The 14,434-nt window shown below is 30.9% G+C and overlaps 1 protein-coding gene across 1 annotated transcript; it reads left to right on the top strand.

Moving 5' to 3' along the window:
* Positions 1–7,360: 7,360 nt before the first annotated feature.
* On the top strand, positions 7,361–13,894 carry LOC107436550 (uncharacterized). Its single transcript, XM_071181359.2, has 4 exons — positions 7,361–7,496; positions 9,469–9,567; positions 10,544–10,905; positions 13,669–13,894. Exons 1-4 carry the CDS (start codon positions 7,488–7,490, stop codon positions 13,784–13,786), a joined length of 588 nt encoding a protein of 195 aa, XP_071037460.1. The 5' UTR covers positions 7,361–7,487; the 3' UTR covers positions 13,787–13,894.
* The last annotated feature ends 540 nt before the right edge of the window (positions 13,895–14,434 follow it).

Below are 14,434 nucleotides of genomic sequence, written 5' to 3'. Positions count from 1 at the left end.
TGTGCGTTCTGCTTTTGTTGTGAAAATGTGCGTTCTGCTTTTGTTGTGAAAATGTGAAATAAAGATTTGTGAAAAAAGTTTTAATTCAATTACTTGAAATGAAATATTTTTAAATTTATTTTTATATTATTAATAAAGGCACAACCAACAATTATAGAAATTTGCAAAATTTGTAGACTCACCGCATTCAGGTTTTGTAGGAAACCAATTTTTAGAGTAGTTTTTATGCTCTTTGGGAAATTTTTTTTTATTTTTTTGTGCATCTGAGGTCACCTAGTGAAAGAGTCTCTGTCTATGCTCTTAGATGTTAGATATCATTTAATTTTCTTTAAAAAAAGCACTATGCTTTGATTTAAATCCTAAAATAAATATTTATATATTTAATATATCATGTTTGACAGAGCAATTTTAAAATTTTAAATTAAAATTATCTTTTATTCTTTTTATTCTTTTCATCCTGAACCTAACACGTGATTTGGTAAATCATTAAGAAAAGGTAAAAGGCTCCTTTGAGTCCTAAAAGTCTTGAGCAACTACAGACTATGATTATGACAAACAATCTTGTTTCTGAAAATAAAACCGAATAATTGTGCATTTGTGCTATTGCTTTTTTTCTTTTTTGGAAAAAAAAGAAGCAGCATGGTTTCACGAACGGGTTAAAAGCATTTGCCAATTTCATTATATCTGTTTATATGCACTTTAAATATCGTGGACAGTTTAAATGTTCTCAGAAATCGGTCTAATAGTTCTTGAGAATTCGAACTTTTAAAAAGTCTCATACATGAAACTCGGTTTCTCAGGAATTTCTTTCGACCAATTTTGTGTTTTGCCATATAAAATTACTCTTTAAAATGATATAAATATTTGCAAACCTTACATAAGATTGAGCCCTTGTACGTAAGGATGCGATCACTATACCAAAAAATCAAATTTATGAAATCGTTAGATTAAATTCAGGGTGTTCCATTTTTCAAATAGATATTAACAGTTCATCGTTATTTAATGAGATGAACCACTAAAACCATGTTTTACTTAATAAAATAACGTAAAACTAAAAGGAAGGACAAACTATATTAATAGACAAAAAAAGGAATTCTTTTAGTTTCGTTCATTGTGTTTGTATTTGTCTTTCAGCTTTATGCACTACTTCGTAGTGTTATTCAGTATTGATCTATAGATAGCTTAATTTTTACACCCCGTATGGAGAACAGGTATTCAGCTAGTACTTTCCCAGGTTCTAGAACCAAACGTTTGAGTAAGTTATTTAAATGTATAACTAATTTCAAAACTTTCTCAGAGTAAAAATAAAAATTATTGAGAACGTTTGCCTGAATATATAAATCAAAAGTGAAATGATCATGTCGGCGAAACGAGCTGTTGTCGAAATGATTGTATTGGCGAATTGATTGCATTGGTGAAATGATTGTATCGGCGAAATGATGGCAAAATGAGTGTATCGGCGAAATGAGCTGCCGGCGAAATGATCGTGTCGTTGAAGTGGAGTCGGTGATATAATCTGTCGGTGAAATGTTTGCTGATTATATGATCTATTGACGTAATTGTCTTTGATATGAACTAAACCCGTTACTTTTAAAGAAGCAAACAAGTGTATATGCATGTTTATAAACCTAGGATTGCTATGTTTCTACCCTTTTTGGAACAATTTCCTCAAGTGCTAGTTAAGTTTATGTTTCAAGTTAACATTTTTGTTTTGGATATTTAATTTAAAGTAATTTTCTACACCTCTGCATGTAAACGATTAAAAAGTTTATATTAAATCCAGCTTTTTCGAGGCAAAGTTTTTAAAAATGTCATAATTACCAAAAATTCTGAAAACTTTAGTTTTTAATTGTCTACCACTCTATAAAATATTTCACAAAAAACGTATTAGTTAGCAGCCCCGTATAAGCCTATACGTTCTTTATAATCTTGTACATTAAAACAAAAAATAAACTAAACTAATAATATTATTTTCAAAAAAAACTCTAGCTTTCGCAATCAAAACTAATTTTAGATTTGAAATACCCACATTCGAATTAGGTAACATCAAGCAGTCGCAGTAATTCAAAAATTTTATTCCCAAGTGTGAACATATTACACGCGGGAAACTTTCTTCTTCTTTCTTTCTTTAAATAAACTGGGCACCTATCCCATTCATCATTAAACTACATACAGTAAGGTAAAATACATTGATTTGGCAAACATTGTGGTAGCCATAAAAAAATCAAGCCATTTGCTTGTGAAATAATAAAAAAATGAAAAAATTCAGTATGACAAATTGACGTTTTTACATAACAATAGAAATACTGATTGTCGACTTAAATTAAAAATAAGGATAAAACATGGTTTGATATGTACAATACTGATTTTTGAAAAATGAAAGACATAACTGATGAATATAGAGAAATCATACCTTGATACATGATAAAATAACATATTTGGAGAAAATGCAGTAAATATATTTTATCAAAGAAATATTGCTCATTAAATAAAATACAATTTGCGAAATAATTTATCGTGCATAAGTTGATAAATATATATGCATAAATTGGCTATATTATCAGAAAATAAATCTTAATATAATTTAATTTAACTTAAGTAAAATTCTGCTTTGAAAAGTTCAGTGAATTTAACTTGAGAGTCTTGAAAATAAAAATAGAACTCACTGGGATTGAGATATTTCCCCGATGATCCCCCGCAGAAGGCATTTCTTAATTTTTGAGCAATTCCTGGAAACTTTTTTTAAAAATGTATTACACAGCTATTAGAAATTAAAATTTTAAAAAGGTGGTAAACGATATTTCATAAAAGCAGGAACAAACTTGTTTCTATAACTACAACTTCAATTAAGAAAAAATTACGAGTAGTGATTGTAGTACTGATTACTTATATACTGAATCATTAATATTTGTGGTAATCACGAATAGATAGTTTCTTTGTGAAAAGCAGAGCGGAAAAGAGTTAGTCTTGCTACCACTTTTTAAATTTTTGTGTGGATTGTAGACATTTCAGAAACGTATTTTTACGTGACCTGCTCGCAATGTGTTAATTGAACATCTGTATAAAATTCTTCTTTGTACCATACGCGGAAGGCTTTTAAAGAGTTATCACCAATCAATCAAAATTAAGAAAATTTCAATGGTTAATATTCTACCATTTTATAAAATATTTTTCTGAAAATATTTTTCTGAATTCATTTGCGAATGTTGGTTTTTTCTAATTTATATCCAGTTATGACCAGTTTTTCCAAGTTAAAAAAAGTTAAAAATTTTTATGTTCCTGCAGCAAGTATTCTATATTAGCAGCTGTGACATAACCATTGAATGAAAATCTGAAATGAGGTGATTTACATTATTTCTTCGTTTGTTTGGAATGCGAAGTGGTAGTAAAAAAGTGGTACTTGTTCTTTTAAAAAAAAATATTTGGAGTTTGAAATTGGGGTAAAAACACGAATATTAACTATAGACAAACAAGTTCTTAGAAGATCATATCATAAAAAATCATTATTAATGTTCCGTTATTTAACATTTAGATTAACTCTGTAAAAAGTATTCTAGATATAATTATGTAGATTAAGTCATGCAAATTAACTTTATATCTTTTTCGCTTACAGGTTAAAAAGTAAGACTTTATCTATGATAAAATTCAAGGATACGCATTAATGACATAGTGCGAAAGTAGTATTTCGTATTATATTGTATAAAATATTCTTGCTTAAAACAATTATGTTAGTCTAAAGGACTAAAGAGAGAACTGATAAAATAACAGTTAGAAAAAATGTTAATTGAGAAACTAATCACGTGCTCTACTTGTGAGGATTTTTTTCGTTAATTTTCAAATATCGGTTATACTGCTGTTTTTTTATAATATCAATGGATGTATGCAAAATTAACGAAGTTTTTTCCATCTCATATTCTATAACTTCTACGGAGTGTCCGTAGATTCTAAAAATAGTTTTCCTTACGGTAACGGAAATATTTCCTTGATATTTTAATGAATAAAATTTAAAAAAAAATAAATTCCACAACCGCTTAAAAATTATTTAAAGAAATATATAAAAGGTCAATTAGTCAAAATATCACGTTCTTAAATACTGGAATAAAGGTTTTTATAAAAATGCTATTCATTTGAAGAACTAATTTGGAAATTCACTGCGAATATAAGAATAAAAAATGTACAGGCCTGCCAAAAGTAAGTTTTTTTTGCAAGATATTTGACAGCTTGGTAGACAGTTAAAAACTAAATCTTTCAGAATGCTTGATAATTTTGCCAACATATAAAAAAAAACTTTACTACGAGAGAACTGGAATAAAGTACCATTTTTTATAAACTTTTAAATTATTTGCATTAAGTGGTATGGAAAATAACTTTAAATCCAAGTTACAAAATAAAGAATAATACCGTAAAATTTATCTACAACTTGAAGAAATTTTCTCAAAAAGCATAGGAAGTTAGCAGACCTACGCTTATAAACATATATATATACACACTAGTCTGCTTTAAAAATAACGGGTTGGCAGCCTGTATTCGACATTGCCATACTGACTCATCACCTGGAGTAATGGTGTGGGGTGCCATTAGATACACGTCTGGATCCCCTCTTGTTCGCATTGCCGGCACTTTGAACAGCAGCGTTACATTTCTGATGAGTTAGGGCCAGTTGCTCTGCATATCTTCGAGGCCTCCATAACACTACGTTTCAGCAGGACAATACACGACCGGATGTTGTCCACACTATCCTGACCTGCCCTGACACAGAATATGTTAGCATGTTGCCCTGGACAGCACGTTATCCTGATCTCTTACCAATTGAAAGCGTCTGGTCAATGGTTGTCAAACGAGCTGCATGGGATGCTGCATCCGTCCTTGCTATCCAATCTCTGTTCGACTCGCTGTCCATCAGAATAACTGCTGTTATTGCAGCAGGGGAGGATGCTCTGAGTACTGGTCCCTCAGGACCTATACATCCAAATATTCTGAAAACGTAATAATTTGTTCGTCCACTATAATGTATGTGCCCAATAAATATCATTCTGTTATTTGCATTCCTTCCTGGTGTAGCAATTTTAATGGCCAGTAGTGTATATATATATATATATATATATATATATATATATATATATATATATATATATATATATATATATATATATATATATATATATATATATATATATATATATATATATATATATATATATATATATATATATATATATATATATTGCCGCTTTAAATATAGGAGTTTTGTGTGGAAAAAGCGATATACATTATTAAAATCATTTTGATTCAGCAAAGAAAGCTGAAGGGAAAATGTTTGTCCATTTTATCGGGTATAAGTTAAGAAGCATTAAAAACTGTAATTGCCAACTTGATAGAAAATAAATGAGTCTTACCTAATGCCTGCTATGCGATAAAAGATGCATCAGAAACACTACCACAAAAGAAAAAAAAAATACGAAAGCCTTTTAGTCACCAGTTTTGACAAATAATAGAGATGGAACATAAAAAAACATCTAAAACAATTCCAATAGAAGTAAAAAATTAATCATTAAGCTGTGGAACATGGACTTTCAACAAAGTACTTAAAAAAGGAACTAGCTTGTACATAAATTTTTAACATAATTTGCAATTTTAATATTTGTTTTATTATATTCAAATTGACGATGATATTAGAAAAATTACATTAAATCTTTAATTAAGATATATATATTTCCTTCCATTTTTTGTTTATATTCTCTTTTATGCAATATGGCCAATATCTTTCACGCCAACTGTTTAATAGGAGCTGCTCAACGATGACATACATCGCGATCTAAAAATTGATTGCTTTCATCAGCATGTTACAAAATTAAATTTAAATCTTTTAAATCTTCATTAAATAATAAATTTAAATCTTTTTTTACAGACCCAACAATTCAACAAAGTCAAATTCAATGTTATCTTCCAATTCTATAAGACATCAGAATACGACTCATGGCAACTTAATCACCCTCCAAGTTCGAAAAACCGTAAAAATTGTACTTATGTAGTAGTGGCAAAATGTCACCTTTCTACTACCTATGCATTCAAATTACAACAATGCTTCTCACTACAACTTAAAAAAATCATGATGAATGTGATAAGGGCCTTAAGCGGCCCCAAGCACCCTGTTGAAAGATTAGCTAATGCAGACTATCAGCAGGATTCCAAGTAATCTGTCGAAACCCACAATTTAATTTAAAAGTTTTCAGTTCAGTTTTAACTATATTTAAAATAACTTTCCCTTCCTTGTTAAGTTTTTCGACAACTATTCTCCTTATTTTCGACCGCGTTTCCTTTTCTCCACGGTAGGGGGCGATATTTGTAGGGGCTGTTTCAACTTCCGGTAGAAGAATTTTCGCTGGTGTAAACTAAATTGTGTCAATCCACATTTGAACGATCAAGTAACTGCAGATCAATATAGGATAATTTCCCAAAGAACTTTTTTTCAGATCTGATGTTTTAAAATACGAAAAACACATTTTTTCACAATAACACGACACAAAAATAAAATTCAGCACAACTGAGTATTCCGAGTATTTACAAACAAACTCGGAACGTCAAAAAAAAGAAATAATCAAGTCAATGCTATGACGTCAGAAGAGGACCTCAAGAATTTCTGCAGTTTTTTTAAAGGATAGATGGTGAATATCTACTTCTCCCTTGCTTAAAAGAACCATTAATTAGTGGTAATTCATAGAATAGCTGAGATTCTTCGAAAAAAGTTTCGCTCCGAGCTTCGATTTAAATCTGATTTTGTTGACGGAAAGCTAAGCTACATAGAAGCTACTTGTTAAGGTTTCTAAAAAGAAGTTATTGAAGTTTCAAATGGCAAACATTTTATTTTTAAAAATGTCATCTTCGGTCGTAGGTCAATTGTACAAAAAGAGAAATTTAAATGTGCCAATTTCAAATACATATTTTAATAAAGTGGATTAAAGATATACCGCCAACTTACAATCCATAAATTACTTCGGATTCTTTGTGGTAACAATCCTCCTCATGTCCTTGTCCATTTTCAGACAATCTCCCACTTAAACAAAAGCCACTAATCTCTACACACCGAGGTCAAAGTGGTGGACAAAGTGGGCTGACATCTTGGACAACATAACTGGATTAGGGTAAAATACTAATAAGCAATTGACAATAGATAGCAGTATCTCCCTATCTTTCGAATAAACGTTTATAGAACAATTTTTTTCGTTACACCCTTTTGTTGAGTTAAATTTTTTGCAAATAATTACTTAGCTTTGGTGACATTTCAGGGCCATTTATGAGATATTTGAGCTTTTTCTTCGGATTATAATGGGTAAGTTCAGGTATGTATAAAAAATGGCGTGAAAAAAATGTAAGGAAAGTATTTGAGTATATAAAGATTGGGTGTAGGCTTTACTACGACATTATTAGATTCCGAAATTTTCGAACTAAACTTATCTTTGATTTAGAGTATTTACAACGGATTTAGCATGATAACAGTAAGTACTTTTAGAATTAAAAACTAACACCAGTAAGATATTTTAAGTATTATTAAATTACTGACAGAAAATAATTTTAATTGCATTAACTATTGTATAATACCTATAGTATAAGATTAAAATATAAGAAGCGTCAACAAAAAGTTGAGATATAAATGTGTATTTCTGAAAAAGAGTTTTATTTCTCTAGTTTTATAAGAACTTTATTACACAGATGAAAATATAAAATTTATCTGTGAAGATTTATTTGAGGTACTAATAAGTACCTCAAGTAGTATACTTGATACTTGATACAGTATACTTGAGACATAAAGTTAAATCGTTCAAAATGTTATTCATAATTGTATCAACTATAAGCATAACTAAAATTAATATATTGTAATAAAAATTAAATTATAAAAATTTACAGCAAAAAGTTATTATTAACGAAATTATTGAAGATTTAAATAGAAATAGCTTTAATTGAATCAGTTCTAAAGGTTTTAAGAACCTACTCAGTATAATAAATCTTGAATATGATTCTGATATTTAGAAATTTATTTCGATTCTTCATGAATCTTTGAAAGGAAATAATTTTAAAAATAACAATTTCAATTTGCAAATTCGTAATTCCAATTATAATACATATACTTATCATAAAAATTCAAATTATTTACGGTAGTGAATTTTAGGTATTCTTGAATCATTACTATGCTTAACCGCTTTAGTAGAACTATTTTAAAGTATATCAAAATAAGTTGCCTTTGAAAATGCAATTTTAGTTGCCATTTAATGTAAAAAAGTGTTTTATATTTTTTCTCAAAATAATTTGAACTATGTAATGCGGTTTTTAGTATTTACATTATTATTTGAATCCATATCCTATTTTCATTACACTTATTTTATATTTATTGATTTTTTATTTTTTTTATTTATTTGAAAAAATATGAATTCAATTCTTTTTTTCACAGATGTTTTGGGTATGCTTTATCCCCTTTCAACCGAATAATACATAACACTTTGCATTTCGTGTATTTTTACCCATTGACTACACTCTCATACTCTGTCGTACACATTTTTCAAGAAGATATAAACTGGAAACTTAATTTTTTCATTTTTTATATTTTTTTCTGAGTGTCAAAGACTTATACTAACTATCTAAATTAATATTATAATCGTCGTTGAACAGCCGACCCAGTTTTCGGATTTCATATCACAACTCCGCAAGCTTGTAATTTTGAACCCAATCCAGAAGACAAGGGAACTCCTGGCTCAAGTATTGGGGGAAATTTGTCTTCGAGGAAGACTTTTTGATGCAACTAGCCCGCATTTGCTTTACGAGGTGAGGAAAACCACGAAAACCTCCCACAGTTAGCCTGACGGCAAGGGGACTCTAACCCATGATCCGTCTACCACAGAGGATATTTTACATCAGCATTTTGACCAGTGATAGCAAAGTGCGGAATTCGTATCAACCAGCCATAGTTGGGATTCAAACCTGGTTCTCCTCTTTGGAAGGTGAACACTCTATCCCCTGAGCCACCACGGTTCTTATCTAAATAAATAATAATCATATGCTTTAGAAAAATGGTTGTCAGAATAGAAGTTATGATCTTAATATATATATATATATATATATAGCACCATTATGTATATATGGTGCTATATATATATATTTATAGCACACACAGCACCATTATATATATATATATATATATATATATATATATATATATATATATATATATATATAAATATATATATATATATATATATATATATATATATGTATATATATATATATATATATATATATATAAAGCATTGAACCGGGTCTGAATCATTTGAATCGAGGGACGATGTTGGTATTTTAACAAGTTTTTCAAGTATTTTTTACTTTTCTTTTTTTTCTTTTACTTTTTTTTCCTTCTTACTGTGTTAAATTTATAAACAACAGTTAAGGGGTTAAATAGAAATACTATTTATTTTGCAGGTGTTGGTCTTACTGTCACTGGCTGTCTTCGGTCAGAGTACCCCTGTGGTGTATAAGCCAGGACCATTTTATGTTCAACCAGCACCATTGAAATATGTGGTAAGCCTTAAACTTATAAGAATCTTTAAACTTTGTTGTTGTTGATGCTAATTCCCATCCGAAACTAAAAGGGGAGAGGAATGAATGTCGTTCCATCCTTAAACTTTAAAATAGTTTATTATTTATCGTCTTAAAGTAATATTTCCTTTTAAATACTTATCCCTACCATAAAATCAAAGTAAAACTGTTGAAGACATGAAACCCATATTTTTAAAAGTAAAGTGCATCGCTGTATCGAAAATATTTTTTTTTTGTTTCTGTTTCATTTTCTTAATCCTAACCGTATACGTTTTAACAAGTCCTTTTCCTGTAACTGTTTTTAAACAGTTTAGAAAATTTGACTTTTGAAAGAATCAAATAGTATCTTTCGAAAGAAAGAGTTACTTCAAAAGTATATATATAAAGTATCAGCAATGTAAATCTCAAAAACTAAATTTAAACTGGAAATTTAAATTGAGCCAAAAGGTGACTGACAAAATTAGTTGGAAAGTAACTGCAAAAAAGTTTAGTTTTGAAATTTTCCACTTCCACCGTAAAGTTGGTTTTGTTGTTAGAGATTCTTTCAATAAAGCATTTCATAATGAAATTTGCATAGAACAAAGGGAATAAAAAAAGAAAAATCTTTTAAATTCGACTTAGCATTGTATGTGAAAAGCATTTTATTATAAATCTCAAAATCGTCATTTTATTATGAGATGCCGAAAACTTTAGAATTTAAAGCTTAAAATTTTTTAAACGTTTTATGTGCACTTGTACGCATCAATATTAAGTTTTATACATAATTACCATTATCGTTATTAAATAAATTGCTTTTCAAAGGGAAAATAAATGTATTATGTTAACGGCTTTTCTAAGACTATTGTTTTTAAATTCTCAAAATTGTCAATACGAATCTCCTGCCTATTACTTTTTCAATCCCCTCATAATAGAATAATATCCTTTGCAAAAAATAATTTATAATTTGTTTCCTAATTAGGCACCTGTCGTTGTCAAAGAATCGAAGCCTTATAGCTTTGGATATAATGCTCCTGCGATTGGTGGCGGCAGTTCGAGACAGGAAACATCAGATGGATCCGGTAGAGTTGTTGGATCTTACACCGTGACTGATGCCGATGGCAGAGCTAGAATTGTTGATTATTATGCCGATGAAACAGGATTCCATGCTAATGTCCAAACCAACGAGCCAGGTACTGCAAACCAAAACCCCGCTGACGTTTCTGTCCAATCTTATGCTGCTCCAGCTGTTTCACCTGTAGTATCACCAAAAATCATTGCAGCTCCCTCTATAGTTGCTCCAGCACCTATTTATCGAGCACCCATAAGAAACATAGCACGAAGGTAAGAAATATGATGAAAAACTTAAACTATTATTAAACGGTCGTATTCGAAACGTTATTCTTAATCGCCATTATCATGTATGTAGATGCAATTAATTACTCTAAATTCTTACCTCTTTATATAATAGCAACATATTGATTTGTAGGTTAACAGCTATTATGTAGCTGTCTCAGTATTCTGTTAAATATAAAATAATAAAATAAAATAAAAATTTAAAAGATATGTTTTAAAGGCGGATGAAGAAACAAAAAAATAATTCTTCTGTTTTTTTTTCTAAGTAAAAATGAAATATGCTAGATTCATCATTTTAGAAAGATGTGTGGGGGGATTTTTTTTTTGTTGGTGTTAGAAATTAATCACGAAAGTGCATGGTTTTCGGTTTGACGTTAACCGAATTATTCATTGCTTTTCTTAGTCCAAGTACTTTAAAAATTTTATATTAGTCTCTTTTCTTTTTTATTCATAATTTACTTAGATATTTTATGGAAGGTCATTGAAGTTTCGATAATAAAATGGTCGAATTTCCGAAAATTAGCTTCCAGGTACCAAAAATAACAAGAGTGGGTTTCTACAAATGTGAAACTTAAGCAAATGCCTCATCTTTACTACTGTTCTGACGATAACTGTGTTCGGAAGAAGCGTTATAATTTTGTGAACATAGAGAGAATTGTTTGGCAATTTTTTGCGTATTGCGTTATCAACTCTTCTGAGGTTTAACGAGCATTAGCGAGCAGGGGATTGAGTTGCAAATTCACCTATTAAATTCTACATGGATCCGCGTTCTTAATGATAATAAAATAAAGATGTTATCAATATTACATTAAGATTGTATGATTTAAATAAATAATCAATTTAAATAAACCAATCAAAAAATATTAAAACTCTTAGAGGTAAGAAGTTATTAAAGAAAAGCTGCTTGACGTTTACCGTTTATGTTCTTAAGTTTAGTTACTTTTTCAAGAAAAATTTTCGGAGAAAGTGTTTTTTTTTGTTAAAAAAAACTCGTCTTAACATGAAATATGGAACATAACCAATATAAGGACTGGAATTAAACTTTCGTGAAGTAATACTTATTATTTTTTGAAATTTAGACTACGTCCCACAGATAGTAAGACACAGTTCCCAGTAGATTACCGAAGTCAAGCATCACTGATAGCGGACACTGAGCGGGTAGGTGATCAATTTGATCAGCTTGCGAAGGAATTTAGGGTGTGCGATATCGGTTTTCGTTAAACAGAACTACAGTAAAATACTCGACTTTGCACTCAGTCGTCGGGCTACCGAAGTGGGGGTGCCATCCCCTCAGCAGATGATCAAAATTGTGTTGACATGTCTCCGAATCATCCTCAGGGATGGTCCCGCAGTGGACTGATCGTTAAGACACGGTTCCCAGCAGATCATCGAAGTCAAGCATCACTGGCCGCGGTCAGGGTGCGGGTGGGTTACCACTTAGATCAGTCTGCGTAGGGACCGAGGGTGTGCGGTATTGGTACTCGTTAAACTCTGCTACCGTAAAGTGCTCGACTTCGCGTGCAGGTCGTTGGGCTACCGAAGCGGGGGTGCCATCCCCTCTGCAGAGGATCAAAATTGTGATGGCATGTCTTCGGATCATCCTCAGGGATGTTTCCCAGACCGTCGCCAATAGCCCATTGTGCAGCTCTATTGCGACGTAAATGAACTACAACAACAATCCTCAGGGATGTTACTGAGACCGTCACTGATAGTTCTCAGAGAGCCCCAATGGCTCAGGAGATGGAGCGTTCACATTTCAATGAGGTGAACTGGGTTCGAATCCCAGCGACGGTTGGTCGATATGAGATATGAATTCCGCATCAGTCTTGCACCGACACAGTGCTGACATGACAGTGCTTTCCACAGTCCTGACATGAAATATCCTCAGTGGTAGACGGATCTTGAGAGTCTCCTTGCCGTCAGACTAACCGTGGGAGGTATTCGTTGTTTTCCACTCTATGTCACGCAAATAAGGGTTAGTTCCCTCAAAACGTCCTCTACCAAGGTAACTTTCGCCCAATACTTGATCCAGGAGTTCCCTTGTCTTCTGAATTGGGCTCAAAATTACAAGGCTAAGGAGTTTGCAAAGAAAAATTACAAGGCAAGGAAAGTTTGAAATAGGTCTTCTGAAATACAATAATGTACAGATGGATGGCAAAATAATATGAGCACTTCTGTACTAACTCTATGTAAGCAATATATTTTTAGCAGCAAATATTTTGAAAGATTTTACATGGGTAAAACTGGTGGCACAGTTTGAAAAATTATGCTTGATGCTTTTAGAAATGGTCTCCTTTTTACCCATGCAAAATTCGGATAGACCAAAATGAGGAGAGGCCATTCTAAAATCATTATAATTCCAGTAATTTTGATATCATTCTTTAGGATTGTGATATTTATATAAGAATGCTTTTAGAATAATAATGGTGTTGATAAAGGAAAGAAACCTTGAAATTCCTATGCTCATTTTGGTCGATGGGAAGTTTGCATGGGTTAAGAGAGCCGCCCGATTCCTTAAAACTTCAAGCATGCTTTTTGCATGCACTTTCACCACGTAAAATCTTCCAAAGCATTTGCTTTTCAAAGAAAAATTGTTTTCATAGAGTTAGTATGTGTCCGTAATATTTTATCACCCATCAGAATATATGAATTATCTATAATATATACATAATTTATATATGCATGCATATAAACAAACTTGCTGTATTCAATATTTTATAAACTATACAATATTTTTGTAAATTATTTCAGAGTTTTTGCTCCGGTTCCTGTTTCTTACGGATATCTGCCAGCTTATAACACTTTGCAGTACGAACCTGTCACGTATGGAAGCTATTATTCTCCATACAAACTAAGTTATTACAAGTAGGAAATGATATATATTTTGATTCAAGCCACTGTAAGAGGATTATTCTAGATTTTAAAACTGAACAGTTAAAATTTTATTGTTTTAAATAAATTGTAATTTCTGACGAAATGTTTGTTTACAGTTTTTTTGTTGTATTCTTTTCAGTTAAGAAGTGATTAAATGATATTGAAACTTTATCATTTGAAACTCACAACTTTAACTAACAATATATATGAAAGAATTAATTACCGAATTAATACGACGAAGAAATATTGCAAATGCATTTAATGCTGATTAATCATAATTTCAATCAAGATAACGGCTTCCAAGTAAAATTTTCGAACTAGAGAAGTTCAATACAACCTTAATTTAGTCTAAAATATCTGTATATAAACAGGCCTGGTGATTTGAAAATTATTCATAATTGACATCTTTTTTACCAACATAATTGCCCCTATGGTTAATTCGTTCGTTGTAATGGAACTGGGCGTCTGAGGCCTTACGGCCCTTTTCCCATTCATCCTGAAATTAGACAAAGAAACATACATGGCAAAAATAAAGTTTGGGGAGCAAAATGGAGTTCGTGAAATGAAAAAGAAAAAATGGCACTTTGCCATTATTAGGTAATAACAAAATTACAAGTTATAAAAAAGTACAGGAAAAAGGTAA

This window comes from Parasteatoda tepidariorum, chromosome 8, assembly GCF_982258835.1.
Source record: "Parasteatoda tepidariorum strain Cologne lab strain chromosome 8, Ptep-v5.0, whole genome shotgun sequence".
NCBI lineage: Eukaryota > Metazoa > Arthropoda > Arachnida > Araneae > Theridiidae > Parasteatoda > Parasteatoda tepidariorum.
The sequence above is the reverse complement of the archived record's forward strand: the minus strand, read 5'-3'. Positions and strand labels throughout refer to the sequence as shown.

Bases quoted from the DNA above. Each gene is read 5' to 3' on its own strand.
- LOC107436550 (XM_071181359.2), top strand. The intron at 9,568-10,543 runs GTAAGCCTTAAA...TTTCCTAATTAG, and splicing joins CAGCACCATTGAAATATGTG to GCACCTGTCGTTGTCAAAGA. The intron at 10,906-13,668 runs GTAAGAAATATG...AAATTATTTCAG, and splicing joins ATAAGAAACATAGCACGAAG to AGTTTTTGCTCCGGTTCCTG.